The following is a 21,955-nucleotide window of genomic DNA, read 5'->3' on the forward strand; positions in this document are numbered from 1 at the left end:
AAGCTCCCCACCATAGCATACAACCTAAGTGGTTTATGTTTATTATCTCACAAATCAATTAATTAAGGGGCGAACCTTGGAGCAAGGGTTTTGCTACCGTGTGAATTGAAAGCCATGGTTCAAGTTGTGAAAACAAACTCCTGAAGAAATACAGAGTTAAAATGCGTACGTTAGAGCCAAATTGGCCTGAGACCCCTCAACCTTTTGCATGGGAAAGCCTCGTGTACCCATTTTGTCATTCTCGCCAATCAAACACGTTCGAGGTGCTTAAACAATGGTAGCAATATGAGGGCACTGAAGGGACATAAATGACATGACGTAAATGAGAGAGGGTTATGACTTGTGAGATGTTTGCGTATAGGGCATGTGTGAAATTACACGTTTATTTAAGAACGAATTATACTTAGACAATAAAAGTCGTACAATATGATACATCGATTATCAAATCAATTAAACATAATAAGTTAAGGTGCACAAACCCTTTTTTTTTAAATAGCCGTCTACTAGGAACCGCTTCCGAGGTTGATCAACTAAGTCAAGAACTAGGCTGGGTAGGAACCGTTTCCTGGTATCATCGGGGTTTTGACCGGTTTTAACCGGTTTTGCCATGTTTTCGTTAGGTTAGGTTTGAATTTTGACCGAGTAGAAGCGAAACCGGTTCTAAGTTCAGATACGAATTTTCTGAGAAACTGAACAGGTCAGGTATACTTGAGTGGTGCAGGCCCACATTAGAGGTCACGCTCTCTTCATTTTCCCACGATGCAGGATCATGCGTTTCATATCAATTTTCAACTAACTCAAGTTATCTCTTTACTCTCACTCCCAAGCTAAGCTACTCTCTCTGTCTCTATTCCCTACGGTTACCCACAACTCCACTCAATCTCCCATCTTCGCCATCTATTTAAAGCAACGGCTATCAACAAAACACCCACCTCTCTCTCTCTCTCTCTCTCTCCTCTTCGTTATTCGGTTTCCCAACATAAGTGGTTTTGTTGTTCAGTAAAACACATTCTTATTGTGTCAGGAACATTGTCTTTAAATTCATGCTTTTCTCCAGAAATGGTAAGTTCATATCCCTTGAAAAGATAAAGAAAAAAACATGTTCTGGATTCACAGAGTTTTGTAGTGGATTAGGTAAGTCATATATTTTTCAACAACAAATAGCGCATTTTTTTGTTTTTGTCTAAAATGATTTTCTTTTATGATTTTAATTTCTTTAAATTATGCTATTTTATTAATATTTTAATTAATTTAAAATAATATTTTTTATGGCATGTTTAGATATTCTTTTGAGCATATTACCGACTTCTTTCTATTTTCGGTTTTTTTTCCGGTTATCATACTATACTGCAACGAACCAAATCGATAACAGCCAAATATCTGCAATGTCCTCGCGTTACCACTATTTCATTTTAAAATTTAGTTTATTTTGTTTACTCAAAATAATCAGTTCTTGAATCTTGATCATATAAGCATTCATTAATGGAATGTTAATTACTTCTAAACTTTGTGTTTCAGCTTTGATTGAAGGGAATAAATAGGGGTGAAGCTTAAGCTTCATTTTTGTCTTAATCCCAAACTTCTAGCAATGGGCAAATCACCAGGATGATGGATAAAGACACTGATATTTGGAAAGAAATCATCAAGATTAAAAAAATCTAAAGCAAATGATGAGGTAAAAATATATTACCGTCCTCCACTAAAAAGCCACATAATATTAACAATTAGGTGAGTTTTAACTTCATTTTTTCTTGATGTAATTGAAGAAAATATATGTCCATCAAGTACCAATGCCTCAAGATCAAAGAACTGAGTTTAAGACAGACCAGAAACTACAGACTCATAATTCACAAGACAACATATACATATCAGCAACAACAGAACTAAATGCACAAAGTGAATCTGAATCTGATAGAATCAAAGGAGAACAAGCTGCTATACACTTGCAGGCTGCTTTCAGGGGCTGTTTGGTAATTTCCTTAAGCTTAAACTGTAATCTTGACCCTATTTGTAGCATGCATAAACTTAAATTATATTAATGGGTCACGCTTAAATAACCGGTTTTACATTTTTGTGGCAATTGCTTGAAGATACATATTCTTTGTTTTAGGCTCGTCGCTCATTTCGGACACTAAAAGGCATTATAAGACTGCAAGCACTTATTCGTGGTCATTTGGTTAGACGACAAGCTATTTCATCTCTTTACTGTATGTTCCGAATTGTGAGGTTCCAAGCACTTGTTCGTGGAAGAAATATTCGAAAGACGTGTGATTTGAAGGTCACGTGTTCTGTTGGAGTAAGCACATCTATGCAAATACTTAAGCTATCATCAAATGGTTTTGCTCGAAAGGTAATCGATGTAGTAGATATTGATGAATAATAGTTTATGCAAATTAAAAAATTAAAAACTAGATCTCTTTATACTGAGAGATTACGACGAAAGGATATATAATGATGAATCTAACCAATTAAGGATAATGATAAAACGTCAATGACTGTCTTAACTCTTAATATTCAAACTAGAGATACATCTATTATCAAGATATAAACTTTAATAAACTCACATTTGTTGCTTCAGATTCTTGCTTCATCTCCTACACCAATGCCTCTTCACTTCCACTACTATTCAACCGAAGCAAATTCAGTTACAAGATGGCTGGAGCGATGGTCTACATCCCAGTGTTGGCAGCTTCTTCCAAAACCAAAATCCAATCACCCATCTAAACCCATGAAGCCACACGCCCGTAGATCTTCAGTAACAAATGTCGAAATCATTGCTTCTGAATTTGATAGACCCATACGCAGTGTAAGGAAAGTTTCTTCACTCGAATCTATAAATTGCATCGAAGAGAATCCCGAACTCATTCTCGAGAGGATCAAACGTAATTTAAGAAAAGTCAGCAGCTCTATTTTACATAACACAAATGATAGTGCAGTCCAAAACATGATATCAGAGCCAGAAAAACTCAAGGCGACTGAAGCGGAAACAGTTACAAGTAAGAAAACTGAAGAAAAAGATGAAAATGTTAAAGAAAGAAGGAAACCAAGAAGAGTAGTTTGTGCTCCGGCAAAACAGGAGTCAATCGAGAATAATGAATCATTACCGGTAAAGCGGTTGGTTCCGGGTTACATGGCTGCAACTGTATCTGCTAAAGCTAAACTGAGAGGCCAAGATGGGTCTGAAAGCTTTAATATTTTAACTAGAAGATATTCTCTGCCTTTGTTGACAGATGTTAGTAGTCAAGTTTCACCAATGGCTAAAACAAATGGGAAACTTAAGAATGATAGATCTCTCCAGTTGTCAAGAGATGGCAATGGTAAGTAATTTGTCTATTGTTTTTGATATTTGGTATGCTCATATTCTGATATTGTGTTTTTCTTTTTCAGTGAAGGTGAACCGGACTGAGTGGTGGCGGTGACCAGTTGCAGAGTTTACAAGATTGAAACCAAAATTTGGTTCAGGATGGATTGATTATGCTTTTAGATGTTTTGGTTCCTTTTGTGAGAGATGTGTTTGGTGTGATTTATTTGAGGTTTTATTATGATATTAAAGCTTGTTCATTTTTATAACGGCAACTAACACACTCTTTAATATGATCCAAAATTACATCTTTATTGACACAATGGAACTTGAACTTACACCCCTTGAAAAAATAATCTTAAATTCTTTGATACCGCTAGCTAGGTCAAAGACCTTTAGGTATTAAAGCTCGTTCATATAGTATTGAGAACTATAGGACATGGTTAAAGCTAAAGTATCTTCTAAGTTATTTACCAACATCAATATGAAGTCACAGTATTAGAGTATATATAGTTTATATAAATAATATGTATTATATGGCATGATTATCTCATAAAATTATTGCCTAACTTATCATATATGTATTGTATATTTATGTAATGGTCAACAAGGAAAAGAGGCGGGATTATTTTCCAAGATCTCTTAACATTCTATCATGGTATCATCCTCTTGAATAACAAACCCTAGCGCCGATCTTCAACATCTTCGGCTCTTCTGTTCATCCTACGATCCTGCAACCTGTTCTCAATCATCCCTCTTCTGATTTCATTCTTCAACACTTCAATGGCTGCTATACACCCCGCCCTAACAGTCAATAATATTCGCAATTTCATTCCCCTTACTCTAGATCTTGAAACCGGTCAGTATACCTCTTGGGTTGAATTATTCATCATTCATTGTACTGTGTTCGAGGTACTTGATCACATCACCTCATCTGCTGCCCCGGATAAGGAAAAAGAAAACGACAAAACCCCTCTTGTTTCATGGGATCGGTTGGACGCCGTAGTAAAGAAATGGATATACGGCACGATTTCTCCTAATCTGCTAATGAACGTTATCAAGCCGAAGGCCACTGCCAAAGAAACATGGGATGCCATTGCCCATCTATTTCAAGACAATCAAGCTTCTCGAGCTATCGCCTTGAAAACTCGCCTTACCAACACCAAACTGGAGTCGTTTCCCAACATCTCGGCGTATTGCCAAGAACTAAAGGTATTATCCGACCAATTAGCCAACGTCGAAGCACCAATATCCGATGCAGATTTAGTGTTACAATTAGTCACAGGTCTCACAAATACTGAATACGATGCGATCGGTATGTTTATTAGTCAAACCGTACCGCTACCCACTTTTTCTCAGGCAAGATCCAGATTAACACAAGAAGAAACTAGGCGAGCCGGTTACACTTCTAATTCAATTGCGGGGACTGCACTTCTCACTGCTCTAAACAACCCGCATCGTGACGCATCAGGCCGTCGCTCGTATGTACCCGCAAATGAAAACCGTGGCTCACATGATTCATCTCAACGTGGCCGGGGTCGTGGTGCTCGTAGGCGGGGTCGTGGACGATCTCGCGGACGAAGCTATTATGGCCAAACCAACCCTCCTGGCCAATCTGCTCAAGGAACATACTTTCCACCACAACCAATCGTCCATAGTTCCACCCTCACTCAAACTCACAACCTGGTCTATTAGGCCTAGCACCTCAAGCTCACTTTAGCCAAGCCTATTATAATAATAACCCACAACAAATGCCACAACAGTTTACTACATCATAGTATGTCCCTAACTCTCTTGAGCAGGCTTTTCAGACCATGACTCTGAACCCGGATCTACAATGGAATCTTGACATGGGTGCAACCAATCACATGACTAACACGACAGGTACTCTATCTTCTTTTTTCAATAATAGCATTCCAAATAATATTGTTGTGGCAAACGGGTTCTAAATCCTCATTTTAGGGACGGGCTATACCAAACTTAATACCACCTTTAAACCATTACATGTCAATAATATTCTTTTTGCACCTAACCTTATTAAATACCTTCTATCTGTCTGTCGCCTAACTGTTGATAATATGATTTCTATTGAATTTGACCAATTTGGTTTTCTTGTGAAGGACTACCAAACGCGGATTCCTATCCTCCGCAGCAATTGTACTGGCTATCTCTACCCACTTACACTCTCTTCCAACACCAAGTTCACAAGTCCAACAACCTTTGCCGCACTTTCTCAAGACCTTTGGCACAAAAGATTAGGGCACCCTGGAATTTCTCTTTTGCAACATTTGAATGAACAAAATTTTGTTTCTGTTACTAGACCTTCTGTTAAGCGTATTTGTCAATCTTATGTTTTTGGTAAACATGTTAAGTTACCTTTTTATGATTCCTTGTCAACTACGCACTTTCCGTTTGATATATTGCATAGTGATTTATGGACGTCACCGGTACTTAGCACCGGTGGCCACCGCTATTATATTCTCTTTCTTGATGACTTGACAAACTATTTATGGACTTTTCCACTTACTAATAAATCACAAGTATTCTCTATCTTTCTTAATTTTCATAAGTATATACTCACCCAATTTAACATTCACATTAAAACTTTCTAATGTGACAATGGAACCGAATACAATAATAAATCGTTCCATGCTTTTTGTGCCCAAAATGGCATGTCTTTTAGTTTTTCGTGTCCCCACACTTCTGCTCAAAACGGTAAAGTAGAACGAAAAATTCGTTCCATCAACAACATTATTCGTACCCTCCTAACACACACGTTCGTTCCCGCGAATTTTTGGCACCATGCTCTTCAACTCGCCACTTACCTCATTAATATCCTACCTAGCAAAACTAAACAAAATCATACCCCAACTTCAATCTTATACCATACTCACCCTCTTTACTCTCATCTTCGTACTTTTGGGTGTCTTTGCTACCCACTCCTACCGTCTACCTCCATTAACAAACTCGAAAACCGCTCATCTCCTTGTGTCTTTTTAGGCTATCCTTCTAATCATAGAGGATACAAATGCTATGAACTATCGACACGTAAAATTATCTTATCTCGATATGTAATTTTTGACGAGACCATATTTCCTTTTGCTACTTTACAATCACCCCCTCCTTCTTACGATTTTCTCCACTCATATCTCTCATCCGAGACATCTCCGATATTTTGGACATCTCCATACCCACCTCCCAATCCCGAATCTACCACTCAAAACACCTCTAGCCCCTCATCACATCCTAATCCTAACTCTGCTGCCCACTCACCTTCATCCACGGCCCACACACCACCCTCACCCGTTATAACCCAACCCACCCCTGAACAATTATCTACTCCCACACAAACTAATTTCCTCTAACCACCTTCCAGTCCAACCCACACCACTACCATCACACCCTCCCCCATAGTTCCCGAATCACCTATCACATCCCCAATTTCCCCTTCCATTCCAACTACCAACACCTCACCACCGCCCGCCTCGACCCGAACCATGACCACCCGAGGCATGGTCGGGACTTCAAAACCCAAACCTATCTTTAATCTTCACACTCACACCACACTCGAAACCCTTCTACGTAACCCAACCGAGGCCTTAGCCAACCCTACTTGGACCCGTGCCATGACTGATGAATTTAATGCTCTTATTGAAAATGAGACATGGGAGTTAGTGCCTCGTCAACCGAACATGAATGCTATTCGGTGTATGTGGATTTTTAAACATAAAACAAAATCTGATGGTACACTTGAAAGGTATAAGGCTCGTTTGGTGTGTGATGGCAGGTCTCAACAGGTCAGAGTTGATTGTGATGAAACATTTAGTCCAGTTGTTAAACCGGCAACCATCCGTCTTGTTTTATTCATTGCCATATTTCATGGGTGGGACATTAATCAGTTGGATGTTAAAAATGCTTTCTTGCATGGGAATCTATCTGAAACCATCTTTATGCATCAACCTATGGGGTTTAGAAATCCTCACTTACCTCATCATGTATGTCGCCTGAAGAAATCGTTATATGGTTTAAAACAGGCACCCTGGGTTTGGTATCAACGGTTTACAGATTACGTGGCTACTTTGGGATTTCGTCATAGTTCTTGTGATCACTCATTATTTATTTACTCTCATGGTCGTGACACCGCTTATCTTCTACTATATGTGGACGACATCATTCTCACAACCTCGTCAGCATCTCTAAAAGAAACTATTTTACTACGCCTTTCATGTGAGTTTGCAATGAAGGGTCTTGGCCCCTTAAGTTATTTTTTGGGGTTATCTGTATCTCGGGATCCCAATGGTATGTTTCTTTCCCTGTCTACATACGCCATGGATATTCTTCAACGAGCTAATATGGCACAATGCAATCCGGCAAACACACCTGTTGACACTACATGTAAGCTTAGTGCCGACGCCGGCACATTACTCACAGATCCGACCATCTACAGATGGTTAGCGGGTGCTTTACAATACTTGACCTTTACGCGGCCTGATATCTCATACGCTGTGCAACAAATTTGCATGCACATGCATGCACCACGTACTGATCACCTGCACGCCCTTCGAAGGATTCTATGTTATGTGAAAGGTACCATTTCCAAAGGTCTTTACATGCATTGTAGTCAGATATCTACTTTAGTTTCATACACCGACGCTGATTAGGCAGGGTGTCCGGACACCCGCAGATCTACTTCTGGCTACTGTGTCTATCTTGGTGACAACCTAATTTCCTGGTCCTCGAAACGACAATCAACAATTTCTAGGTCAAGTGCCTAGGCTGAATATCGTGGGGTTGCTAATGTCGTGGCTGAAATATGTTGGATTCGTAACCTTCTTCTGGAATTAGGACGCCCCCCCACTCGGGTGTCATCGGTTTATTGTGACAATGTCAACGCCATTTATCTTTCGGGGAACCCAGTTCAACACCAACGCGCCAAACATATTGAAATCGACATCCATTTTGTTAGAGAAAAGGTTCACCGAGGCCACATTCGAGTATTGCACGTCTCGTCACGTTATCAGTTTGCTGACATCTTCACCAAAGGATTACCGCGTGCCTTGTTTGAAGATTTTCGAGCCAGTCTAAGCATTCGTGATCCTCCTGCTTAGACTGCGAGGGTATATTAGAGTATATATAGTTTATATAAATAATATGTATTATATGGCATGATTATCTCATAAAATCATTGCCTAACTTATCATATATGTATTGTATATTTATTTAATGGTCAACAAGGAAAAGAGGCACGGGATTATTTTCCAAGATCTCTTAACATTCTATCACACAGAATATTTATGAAGGAACTGGAAATGATTCAAAGAAATTGAAATTTGAGTGGTTTGTATTGCTTCCAATGAATTAGCTTGAATCAATTTTTGAAAATTTGATTTGGAACAATCACTGTGAAATCCTATCTTTTAAAAAACAAGGAATCAATCAATTAAGTCGGTTAATAACAAAAAAGCAAGAAATTGAACCGCGCAGTTCATATAGCAAGAGCAAGAAGTCAATATGATGTGGTTCATAGTCATATAGCATGCAATGTTTTTTTTTTTTAAGTTTTAAAAAGTTTACTAGTGTATAAGTGGGCGAGCTTACAAGCTATAAACTTTGTAAGCATGTGTAACATACAAATTTGAGTAGCTACTTACAAGTACATAAGTTTACAACTTTGCATGTCCTATGAGGATAGCCACACACCCTTTATTGTGGGGCATAAAATGATGTGGTATCATCATCTATGATGGTCAACGTAAATGAACACGTTATACCATGGGGAACGAGTTTGTGCGATTTGCCCACAGGCCTAATTCTACATAGACGTATTTGGGCTAGCTACCTTACATCATAGTTGAACCTCATGGACACATTCTGGCTTGTTTTCTATTTTGCTCAATAATTTTACTTCAACGCCTGAAAATGTTTTTCTAAGAAAAAATATTTCTATGTTATTACACAATCTATTCACTAGGCAAAATTTGCTTAGACGCACCTACAGTTTTTGCACGCTAGATTAGATTATCAGGGCTTTTGCGAAGATACATAAGAGTGCTGAAGAATTAAAGCTACAAGACATTGTAGAAATTCTTTGGATTTACTTTGAAAATAATTTGGTTACATTTTTATGTTGAAATTCTTTGGACCTAATATGGGTTTTAAACATTTATAGAATGCCATTTGATTTCTATTTTATATAAACTGACACGTGAGCCCAATCAAGACAGTAATTAGGGATGATTAAAACGGGTACCAGTATCGAATTTCAAACCAGTATCGAATTTCAAACCAGTATCGATTTGTATCACTGGTACCAAATTGGTACCAAATTTTGTGTTTTTGGTACCGGTATTTCTCAAATTTTTCTTCAATACCAGTACTGAACCGAACATTTCGGTGCCGGTACCAAGAATTTATTTTCGGTACTAATACCCACTCATCCCTGCAAGTAACTTCAATTTATTCATCAAAAGTCAAATGTATTGATGTCAGACTATGCAATCTATATCGCTGATATATCATCGACATATCGGTTATTGGTCCCTTATTAGATATTGGTGCAAAATATCGGTCATAAATCGCCCAGGATATTATTGACGATGTTAACCAATATTTGATCAATATTGGACCGACATATTACCGATTTTCCCGATATCAATGTTGACCAATATTTGATCAATAAAGTGCGATTTTCGTCCCTATGGTTTGACAAATAATGCGAATTTAGTCCAAAAAGTTTATTTTTTGCATATGGACCATCCACGTTTCCCAATTTTTGCCAATTACATCCAAATCACTAATCCCGTTAAATTTTATCGTTAAGTCAGGGGTAGACATGTCTTTTCACTACTTCTTTATTATATGAGTAAAGTGCTAAAATCGTCCCTGATGTTTGATCTCATTTGTGAATTTTGTCCAAATATATTTTTTTTCGCAATTAGACCCTCGATGTTTCCCAACCGTTGCCAATTTCGTCCAAATTGTTAACTCGGTCTAAATTTAACATTAACTCAGGGTGTTACTGTCATTTTACATGATTGTTTACATTATTAATTTATTATTATTATTATTATTATTATTATTATTATTATTATGTGTTTATTCGATGACATATATAACATCTCACAATTCATATGTTTGAATCAAATATAATATCTGTTTGCTTATTCTTCTTTATTTTTAGTCATATTAAAGGTTTAGCTCAGTGTAATAGTAATAATAATAATGATGATGATGTTGATGATGATGATGATGATGATGTAAACAATCATGCAAAATGACAGTAACACCTATGAGTTAATGTTCAATTTAGACCGAGTTAACAATTTGGACGAAATTGGCAATGGTTGGGCATCGAGGGTCTAATTGCGAAAAAAAATATTTTTGACGGAATTCGCAAATGTGACCAAATCTAAGGGACGATTTTGACACTTTACTCATATAATAAAGAAAGAGTGAAAAGACATGTCTACCCCTGATTTAACGATTGAATTTAATGGGGTTAGTGATTTTGATGTAATTGGCAAGAACTGGGAAACGTGGATGGTCTATATGCAAAAAATAAACTTTTTGAACTAAATTCTCATTATTTGCGAAACCATAAGGACAAAAATGACACTTTACTCTTGTTTTAAGTCTTAAATAGTTCCTACATGCTACAGTTGTTAGCATTTTGTAAGTTGCAAAAGGTTAATTTGTTAACGGTAGGCGAATGTACTGAATTGTTAGTGTTAAATTGCTATATAAATAAATCCTATATGATATTAAAATTGCCGATATCCCAACGATATCTCATTAAGATAACCGATATCTCAAATATCGTTCTAAGGACTGATATTTTTGGGTTGGCATCTTGTACAAACCTTCAAGAGTAATCTCAAATGTATCTTCTAATCCCATAATTTTATTTAGCCTAACCAAATGTAAATCATCGCTCTAGAAATATATTTGTTGAAGATGAACACATAAAAGTTAACCTACATTAGTAACTAGTAAGTAAATATTGTTAAATATAATTGAAGAAACACTAAGTGAACCCTGGGCAGATTATAGATAATCTGGGGGTTTAGTAATGTTTCCCACGAGGATGAGGTCTAGCAGAGAAGGTTGTTCTTCAGGGGACCTGCAAAACAGACACCGTAAGCTCGTCACTGAGAAGGGGGGGGGTTCCTCCTTGTGACCACCCTCCGGCGTGAGAATCAGACTAGATTGCTCTGAATATAAGTGTATATTAAGAGATTGCTAGATAAGATTGAGATATCAGATGATGTCCTTACCATTCCAAGGTGTTGGAGTATTTATAGCCGAAGGTAGGTTTTCTAGAAGGTACAGCCGGCTGAATAGTATTCCTGTTCCACCAACAGTGGACTACGCACAGGCCATGCTGGTTGGTGGATAGGCTACGGCCAACAGTAAAGGTCGGCTGTACACTGTTCCACCAACTGTAGGCTGCGCACGTCCCATCGTAAGGGTTGGTGAGTAGGCAGCGGCTAATAGTGACAAACAGTACTAGAGGGTGCTCCTCCTCGTATTGTTGTCGGTGAGCTGTCACCCTGTGATTGGTTCATGGGCTGTTCTGGTCAAATTGTCTGTTCCGCCCATACCTTAGTAGGTATAGTACGAAAGATCTTCCAGAAGCATACGGACTGGCTCATTTAGGCGGGAGTATTCCTGCCTTGCTCATTCCTTCATGTGACTACTGAAGTAGCTAATGCCTTGTGCGTGTAGCCTTGCTGTTAGTGCGGGTAGCCTTCCCTGATGGGTTGTATCCGCAGCTGCGGGAACAGGCGGGGTACTTCACCATTGGGAGGCTTTCCCTGCGGGTACAGCTGGCGTACTGCGCGTAAGGTTCTCTGAGCATGGTGGGTCCTGCTAGAGCAGTTGGTCGTTGCGGAGACGTCCCTGTTCAAGGTGAGTCTTGCGGGTCCAACTGGACTCTGCTGGGACCTATCTCTTCAATAATTTACCAAAATCATTTTTATATCACGATATGTCTGTAGTTAATCTAGTTTATTTGACAAGAGCTAAAGGTTATGCTTGCCACCAATCCCACTTCTTTTTCCACCACCTCCACTTTTGATTCCTTAGCAAGTTACAAGTAACAAGAAGTTCCACTAGAGCATGGCCATAGCTAGTGACCCCATCTGATTTAATCCATCGTAGATCATGTCCCCTGCTTTTCTAATGAGTACCGTAGCTTAAAAAATCTAATCTATACTATATAATAAATAAAGGTTTCTCAATACCACATGGTATCATACAAGATAATTTCTTACAAAATTTTTCCACCCCCTCTCTCTCTTATTAAATACATTTCATTTCTTATTAATAGTTTATATATAACTTTTTTTCTATTTAATCTATTATTTTTTCTTTTTAATAATTATTTTTTGATTTAAAAAAATTTAATACCAACATAAATATATTATTTTGTTTTATATAAATATATTGTGTTTTTTTATTAATATTAAGCTTTTATAGGTAATGATTTTTCATGTTGATTTAGATAAAATAATTAATTTCAAATAATTTTTTTTTACTTCATGTTTGTTTTGTAGTAAAGATTAATAATTACTAATGTCAATCACTATAGATGGTTGATTTGTTTTTGAGACAACCTGTTTTAACGCATGATAAATTATTTGTTTTATTATCTACAGTTAAACACAAAAACAAAACAAAATTACTAATTTTGATATGGAGGTTAAAATTACAAATATTGTATACAAAAAAAATATTCAGAGATTTATGAATTTTTAACAACTTTTCATTTTCATGTTGTGTAATGTGTAATTTATTCTATCATATATTATATCTTTTGAACAAATTTTTTGTATTTTATATTTTGCTATTATTTAGAAAAAATATTTATTTTAACCTGTGTTCTACATGGGTCTTAATGCCATATGTTATTACACATGAGTGATTGTTACAAAATGTTTCCACCTCTCTCTCATATTATATATATATATATATTTCTTTTTCTTTTTAATAGTTTTAGATTTATTCTTTTTTTCTATTTGATCTTTTATTTTCTCTTTTTAATAATTATTTCCTGGTTTTAAAAATTTAATACTAACATAAATATATTATTTAGTTATATATAAATATATTGTATTAGTTATTAATATTAAGCGTTTATATGTAACGAAGTTTCACGTTGATTTAGATAAAATAATTAATTTCAAATAAATATATTGTATTAGTTATTAATATTAAACGTTTATATGTAACGAAGTTTCATGTTGATTTAGATAAAATAATTAATTTCAAATTACAAAGAAAGAAATTTTCATTTAATGTTTGTTTTGCAATGAAGATTAATAAAAACTAAAGCCAATCATTTTAGATGGTTTGTTTGTTTTTGAAACAACATGTTTTAACACATTGTCAGTTATGTGTTTGATTATCTAGAGTTGAAACAAAAAACAAAGTAAAACTACTAATTTTAATATGAATGATAAAGTTACAAATTAAATTATAAATATTGTATACAAAGAAATATTTAGAGATTTATGAATTTTTAACTTTTTATTTTCATATTGTGTGTTGTGAAATTTATTCTACCATATATTATATTTTTTATATGTTGGATATAATTTTTATATTTCACATTGTGTTCTTATTTAAATAAATTTATTTATTCTAACCTGTGTTCTGCACGGATACCTAACCTAGTGTGTGTGTGTGTGTGTATATAACTGAAACTCGTTAAGTACAAATAAGTTTGTAATTGAATTAAATACTAGGTTAGTTGCTCGTGTATCACACAGACGAAACATATATGATTGTTTATTTGAAGAAATACAAAATTATGAATTTATGTGAACATATGATTTTACGTAAATATTATTTTATTATTATTTTTTATAATTAGAATAAAATTGGATGAATAAAAAGTTAAGAGAATTATAGGTTTACCATTTAACAATTTTAACGTTTTTGCTAGTAAATTTGTTATTAGGCGTATAAGATTAGAATATCACATAATCGTTATGTAAAAAATTATATGAGCAATTAAAATATTGAAACACATTAAGTTATAAAATTATATAGTATAATGAAAGTTATCATGTCGGGTAATATATGAAATTGCATTTTATTAAACTATATGAAAGACATTATGTTTGATAATATTAAAACATATTTAATTTACAAAGTTTTAGAAGTTTGAAATAACTGAAAAGATAATCATGCATACAAATATAAAATATAGTCAAATATTTAATTATAGTAACTTTAAAATGTAATTGCAGTCAATACAAATAAATGAAATTTTAAGTTTAATTCTAATTTAAATTACTTAATTAAATAATTATTAAAATTGGTAGGAGTATATATGACATCCTATGTGAACAGGCTAGAATGATGCCATGTGTCCACATAGTTTTGCTTAAATAGTATAGTAAGATTTTGCAATTATGGTTGACATAAAAGGTAATTTAATCATGATTCAGCGGGTCGTGCATGGTACTTTTTCGGCTCATAAGTCCCAAAGCTTTGTTTTTAGCAGGATCGGCTTTGCTATCAAAAGGGGTTGCAGTACATCTTGTTGCCCGTTACCTGCCACTTTATTGTAATTGTTTTGAGTTTAATGAGATATATTTTAGGATTTTAAAAGCTAAAAAAAATGTTTTCCAAAGATTAATTAATGACTAAAAGCAGATTATATTATAGTTCTGTATTTTAATCCATGATGTACCATGTAATGAAAATTAGCTTTGTCTACTCCATCTCGTATCACATACAAGTATTTTGTTTCAACTATATTTGATCTTTTTATGAAATTAAGTTTTGTAATCTACTGTAAAATAGTTTCTTTCCAACGAGATAATAAAATTTTTGTAACTGCTGGCCATTATCCATCATTTATTTGCTCAAGAATTTATCGATACGTCTATGTAAAAATTTAGAGCATCTGCAATAATAAACTCATACAAACCGACACATTATCGCCACGTCTGATTCCAATTTTTTCTCAAAACCTCACTTTATTCCCATAATAACAAACCTTCACAAACCCAATTACAACATATATATAGTGTGTGTGTATATATATATATTTGAGAGAAAGGGAGAGAATTTGAGCCACTTAAAAGTTTGTATAAAAGGACTTTATCCATAAACTTAATGTCTACAATGGTGTTTTATTCTTTAACTTTGTTGTATTCATGTTCTCTCTGCTTAATTAATTTCCTTAATAACTCCCAACTAGTTTTATTTCTTGCGATCATTCTCGTCGGTTATGATTTTGTTTACTATTTTTAATTAGTGATCATTGACTCCTTCTATTTTATTTATAATTTTTATAAGAAAATAATGTGAACTTTTTTTGCAACACATTTCAATTTATTAATTAAAAAGTTAAGAGATAATTGACCTATTTTGGTTAATGGGGAAAGCACTTTTTTCGAATAATAAAACAATAATTTTATAAACCACATTATTTCTTTCGAGATGCCTAAAAACAATTACTATTTTAATTTATTATATTTGTCATGTTCATTTTATATACATTCTATACCATGTAATTTTCTCTTTCTCGTTTTATTCTTTAACTTTGTTGTTCACTTTCTCTGTGATTAATTAATTTCCTTATAACTCCCAACTAGTTTATTTTCTTGCGATCATTCCCATCGGTTATGATTTTTTTTTCTACTTTTAATTAGTGATCATTTAATCGTTCTATTTTATCTATAATTTTTATAAGAAAAAAAATGTGAACTTTTTTTGCAACACATTTTTTGTTTACTATAATTTTTCTTAATATTGCTACTTACTTTGATACCGGGTTATTTTTATTTATATATAGCTTGATTTTTAAGATATTTGTGGCTGTATGACATAAATCTTATTTTGGACCGATTTGTTTTCGGTCGTTAAATTTGTACCCGTTTTAGTCAGGTTGCTAATTTGCGGCCGTTGTTTATCACCAAATATATGACCAATATAGGTTAGTTGCTTATGTTGCCACCGTTATAGTAGGTTGTAAATTTCAAAAGATGATATATTTTTTATCTATCCAAATTAAATTGATTATCTAATCCGTAGATAATAAATCATTAAAGGCCGCCATTAAAACCGGTTTATCTGGATAATACAATTGTGTTTTATTTATTTTTTAATTTCTCCTTTTAGGATATAATATTGTCGCTAGGGAGAAACTCTGTTTGTAGTTCATCTCACAAGTATGTAAACAAGGAGCCTCGACACTGTGATCCTAGCTAGTTTACCTACGAGAAGCTTGTCCAAACAAGAGTGTCTACACACAAAACTTGATCTAGCAGATGCAAAAGGAAAATAACACAAGAACACTATTTTAAAAGCCATAAAAAACAAACATGTCAAAATACTCTCTCTAGCTCTGTTTGCTAACTCTCAACAAATCCTTTTTTAAACTATATGCATTATCATATATGTCTTCACTAATCAACACCTGCTGGGGCCATCATTGATTCTTGACATTTCTTGTTGGTGCTTTGCATTAGTAGAGAAGAGTATTTTTTCTAGAATGAAGAGTGCATCAGACATAGAGGGGCGATGCCTGGCCTCCAGATGACAACAATCACGGGCGAGACTTGCAACTATGAAGGCCTCCTTTCGTGAGTATCTGCCTTCTAACTTTACATCCATGATCCTGTATATTTTCTTTGGTTCTATCAGTTGAGGTGTTACCCAGCTTAGCAAGTTACGCTCTTCGCAACACCGCTTAGTATCAATGGCACGCCGCCCTGTAATGATTTCCAATAATACTATTCCAAAGCCATATACATCACATTTTGTTGTGTCTCCCTGTTCACATAGGTGACATTACTTCATACAAGTGTCATGCTACTATTTTTCTAAAAATCCTTTTATGTAAAAAAAATGGACAAATCAAGAGGAAATGAATTGAAATGAACCTGTAGCTATATATTCTGGGGTGGTATAACCTTCTATTCCCATGAATTGAGTTGTAACATGACTCTCATCACCTATTGGACCAGCTTTTGCAAAACCAAAACCTGAGAGCTTTACATTGTAGTCCTAAAAACCCAAAAGGTGAACTGAGTATATATGAAACAAGCCCATAATAACAATATTGGTGAATATGCAATTTAATCTTGGGGTATACAACTATACATACCATATCAAGCTTGATGGTAGAAGATTTAAAATCGCGATACATAACTCTGGATGCTGAAGCATGCAAGAAAGAGAGCCCTCGAGCAGCTTCCATGGCCACCTTAATCCTAAGTTCCCATGAAAGAGGCCGTTCACTCTCTAAAATGGGACATACATTTATGCAAACATGGATAAATGGCAATAAACATGCAATAATTATATGAATAATAAAAAATGCATATGACTTGGAACATATACATCAAGAAGAAAACTTACACGCACGACTGAAAAGATGATTCTCCAAGCTGCCTTGAGCCATGAATTCATACACCAAAAACCTATTTTTGCCTTCACAGCACAAACCTATGAGGTTTACCAGATTTGGATGATGGAGTTGACCAAGATAATTAACTTCTGTCTGCAAATTAAATACAACTTTAACTTAGAACAACTATAACAATTAAAAGAATAGTTAAATAGTATGAAAACAAACACTTATCACCACTGTTTATCACCCTGAAAACATGTGGGATTAAATGCCTTGATTGCAACAGCCATTCTAGATTCACCAGGTTCTGCTGGTAAAAGGGTTTCTTGGTTAAGCCATCCTTTGTATATATAGCCGAAACCACCTTTTCCTAGAAGAGCATCTGAACAAAAATATCTAGTAGCAATATTTAAGCTCATAAAATGTGAAGACCTTCAAATGTGTGGGCAATGCCGTATTCCCATTCCTTGGACTCAGACTTGGCATATTTTGAGCGCACGTAGAGCTATGCTGTGGTGGAAGCGGTAAAGGATATGCAACTAGTTTCTTGCCACTGCTTCTGTATGTATCGTTCGGCCCTCCTAAAATGATTATAAATATCGTTAAGCGTTAAAATAAGTTGAAGTTGTCATAGGGAAAGCATGCTTTATAGTTCAATGAATCCGATCCATCACGTTGCATTTGTATATTAGACCGTGACGCATACATAAACTAGATCTTCATTATTAATCACTTATTTGACTAGGATATGTCGGTTCATACTAACAGACTTTTCGCATAATTGCTATCGGCCCCTTAGGGTTCCGTCAGGTCTAGTGTGTGTGTGTGTCTATCCGTAATCAAGAATCTATAACAGATCAATTAATTAGCAATTATCTTGGATGTACACTTAAACACAAATGTCTATGAATGCGCAAAATCGCTGTCAACCACAATAATCTCACAACCATACTTACAAACTCCTCCTTTTCTATAGCTCAATGAAATCAAATGGCCAGTGTTAATAAAAAATAATTATTGTTAATGAATGAGAACTCAAAAAACTTAACTTTGATTTAGTATATATGTTTATGTATTAGCTTTATATTCATTAAAACTTGTACGATTATCTAATTAAGTTAGGTCAGTAAGATATTACCGTTATGATAAGTTATTGTTAACGTTTAGGGTTTATCATGACCGCTTTTTTGGTTGCATAATTGTCAAACATGCATGTATATATACCAAGTATAGGTGGTTGGAAAAATTCACCAAGTTGATCAATAAACTTATTAATTCGTTTTATCCGATAATTCGAGTGTTTGTTTGTTTCATTCATATTCAATTGTGTGAGTATATCCAATAAAGTGGTATGAGAGCACAAAATCAGGGAAAGATCTTACAACAGATTCTCTCAGTTGCTACTACTGTTGTGAACAAGGGTAATTAACTTCTTCTGGACTACAATATGAGGGAGCACAATGAAGCCGCTTCGCTAATATGAGAAAGCATGGATGTGGCACACAAAGATTAGGTCCAACAGATAACTAACATTTATATAGTTTCAGGCACCGATACAGGGAAGTGGAACAATATCTGGTACATTGATTTATTTGATTTGTATGGTAGAATGGTTTTTTTTTTTTATTTTACTTGAAACTTTCTGATTCTAGACCGTTCCCTTCAACTTTGGTAAACGGTAAGATCGTTGATTTATTTGATTTGTATCTCACGGCAAAGGTTTAAGGAGTTATAACTTATAACCAAGTTTGTGAGTTTATCTTATGGGTGTGAATACGACATCGACAATGCTTTAGAAATTGACGATGGGTACATCCAATACTTGGATTTTCTAATCTGGAACTACAAGGTTTAACGAGTAGCAAATTATAACGATAAGGAGGTTGATGAAGATCGGGCCAATAAAGGCACACCAATTCCTAGTGGATCCAAGAGCATGGAGAAATTATACAAACAAACTGAAAATGGCTTTGTGCTTTACAATTATCAGCTAGAAGCAAACAAGTTTGGAAAAAGAACACGTTTTGATTTGGAGAATGATACAGAAACCGTTGAGGAGGCAACTAATGAGTTAAGAATGATAGAAAAGCTGTTGAGGCGGCTTCTAATGAGTTGCAGGAAGGAATTTATGTCACCACGATACATATCTAATTTCTACGTATCTTTCTCTACAGAAAATCTCATGTACGGTTCTATAATGGAGATTCCTTCAACTGGATGACGATTGTTTCACCGCCAAAGATGACCCCTAACATTAAGTTTAGGGAAGTCTAATAGACATGTTTATAAACTTAACTTTAATTTAGTATGTTTATTTATTATCGTTAAGTTCATTCAAATTCGTACGATTTTGTAATTAAGTCAGGCTGGTAGAATATTACTGTTATGATATAATAGTTATTGTTAACGCTAATTTGGCGGTTTATCACAACCGTTTTTCTGTTGTATAATTGGCGAACATGTACGTATATATACCACGTAATGGTGGTAGGAACGCGTCACCAATTTAATCGATTGTTTTAACCGATATTTCGTCTGTTTCTTTGTTTCATTCATATTCAATTGTGCGAGTCGATTTATCCTTTTCTTGATTTATTCTTTTGAATTAAGTATCCTTCTCAATTTCCATTATAACAAAAATAATTAGTATATTGTTTGTCTGATTTACAATAACCAATAACATATTGTGTTGATATCTTTATGAACACATTAAAACCCTAATAAAAATGCCCTTAACTTTCTCAGATATTTAGTCACAAAATTCCTTGATCGAGAAAAAAAAATGATTATTGATTCAGCTTGATTACACAGTTGACTACTGAATTGTTCACAAAATGTATGAAATTTGGACTTAATTTGTAATTTTAATAAGTCCAATCCAAAACTTCAAACCCTGATGGTGTTTTAGGGATTATTTAAAAATAAATTATTTTAAAAAGAACCTAAGCTAGATCCACTACCAAGCCGTTAATTATCACAGCTATCAAACAAAAAGTAAGTATTAATATCATTTAAAACACTTTACTATTTTACTTTTTATTTATTTATTTATTTATTTATATAAAGGCCAAATATATTAAAAAGAAATAAAGGGGACAACCCGAATGCAAGAAGCCCGAAATACGAAGAAAGATCTAATTATCAAATTAACATAAAATCATAGCAAAATTACCAATATCAAATATAAAAATAATAATTAAAAAAATAGGAAGGATTCAAGTTATTGTGCATATATGTGGAAGAGAAATTATACCATGGTTTTGAGGTGGGGCTTAGCGACATTGACTGGCATCAAATCTTTTAGTTCTGAAACATGAGTTGCCCATTTGAATAAAAAAAGTTGAAGAGATCAATATAAGCAAAATGCAAACAAAGAATATCAGAAATGGATCCTGAACTAGCACTTGGTTTCTTCTTTAACTCTATTGCTATGATATGAAGAAGAAGAGATTATATAGGTGAACAGATGAAATAATATTATCTCACTCTTTTCTGTTTTGACGGTAAAGATGGTGTTGATGAAGTACATGTGTCAACTCGGTCGGTGTATACCATATTGTATTTAGTATTTACTATTTATAAGTTGGAAGAATTCATGCAATTTCATCAAATTGGTAATCATGATCGGTTACTTTTCTAATTAAGACAAGATGTATTAAATGGCCAACAAACTTCGGAAATATTATAATTTAATTACCACTTACTTACTATTAATTTATTAAATGGTTGTTTTGTTAGTTTAATAAATGTATTAGTATGTACATTAACAGATAAGTAAAATGCATATATGAAATTTTTGATTAAATAGAAACAAATAATTTAATACCATATATGGATAAGTTTAATTCAGATTTGAATTCATATAAGTTTTAACAAATATCAAATTTGTATATTTTACATGATTTAGTGCTGTCTATAATGTGATTATAATTTTGCTCAAACATATGATTGTAATATGATAACCCGTTCGCCGTGTTTTGATAAACACTTCCGCAAAATATAAAAGGAAAAAAAAGAAAAGTAAATCAAACAAAAACATAAGGAAAAAAACAATTGTTAATTTAAAAAAATACCGAAGAAAATAAAAATTCAATGTAAAAAAAAGAATAAAACAATACAAATGTAAAAATTTATTTGTAAATATAAAAATAAAAAATATTAAAATTAATAATAAAAACAAAAAAAAAATGTGAGTGTGTTGCAAAGCATTTAAATAATGAGGTTTTGAGGTTTTGAGTTGCACGAGGGAAGACTTCCAAATAATCAAAGTCACGTTACATATATTC

The 21,955-nt window shown here is 34.2% G+C and overlaps 1 protein-coding gene and 1 pseudogene across 2 annotated transcripts; both read left to right on the forward strand.

The window, feature by feature from the left end:
* Window positions 1-1,588: 1,588 nt before the first annotated feature.
* On the forward strand, window positions 1,589-3,615 carry LOC143546047 (protein IQ-DOMAIN 30-like; annotated as a pseudogene). The gene is made up of 5 exons (XR_013137542.1): window positions 1,589-1,675; window positions 1,767-1,970; window positions 2,111-2,350; window positions 2,579-3,317; window positions 3,388-3,615. The product of XR_013137542.1 is annotated as a protein IQ-DOMAIN 30-like (transcript).
* A 469-nt stretch (window positions 3,616-4,084) lies between these two features.
* On the forward strand, window positions 4,085-4,996 carry LOC143546048 (uncharacterized). Its single transcript, XM_077037798.1, has one exon. It carries the CDS (start codon window positions 4,085-4,087, stop codon window positions 4,994-4,996), a length of 912 nt encoding a protein of 303 aa, XP_076893913.1.
* The last annotated feature ends 16,959 nt before the right edge of the window (window positions 4,997-21,955 follow it).

The sequence above is a fragment of the Bidens hawaiensis genome, unplaced genomic scaffold (assembly GCF_021521415.1).
Source record: "Bidens hawaiensis isolate Kalapana, Puna unplaced genomic scaffold, B.hawaiensis_p1.1 tig00014198_1, whole genome shotgun sequence".
Taxonomy (NCBI): Eukaryota; Viridiplantae; Streptophyta; class Magnoliopsida; order Asterales; family Asteraceae; genus Bidens; species Bidens hawaiensis.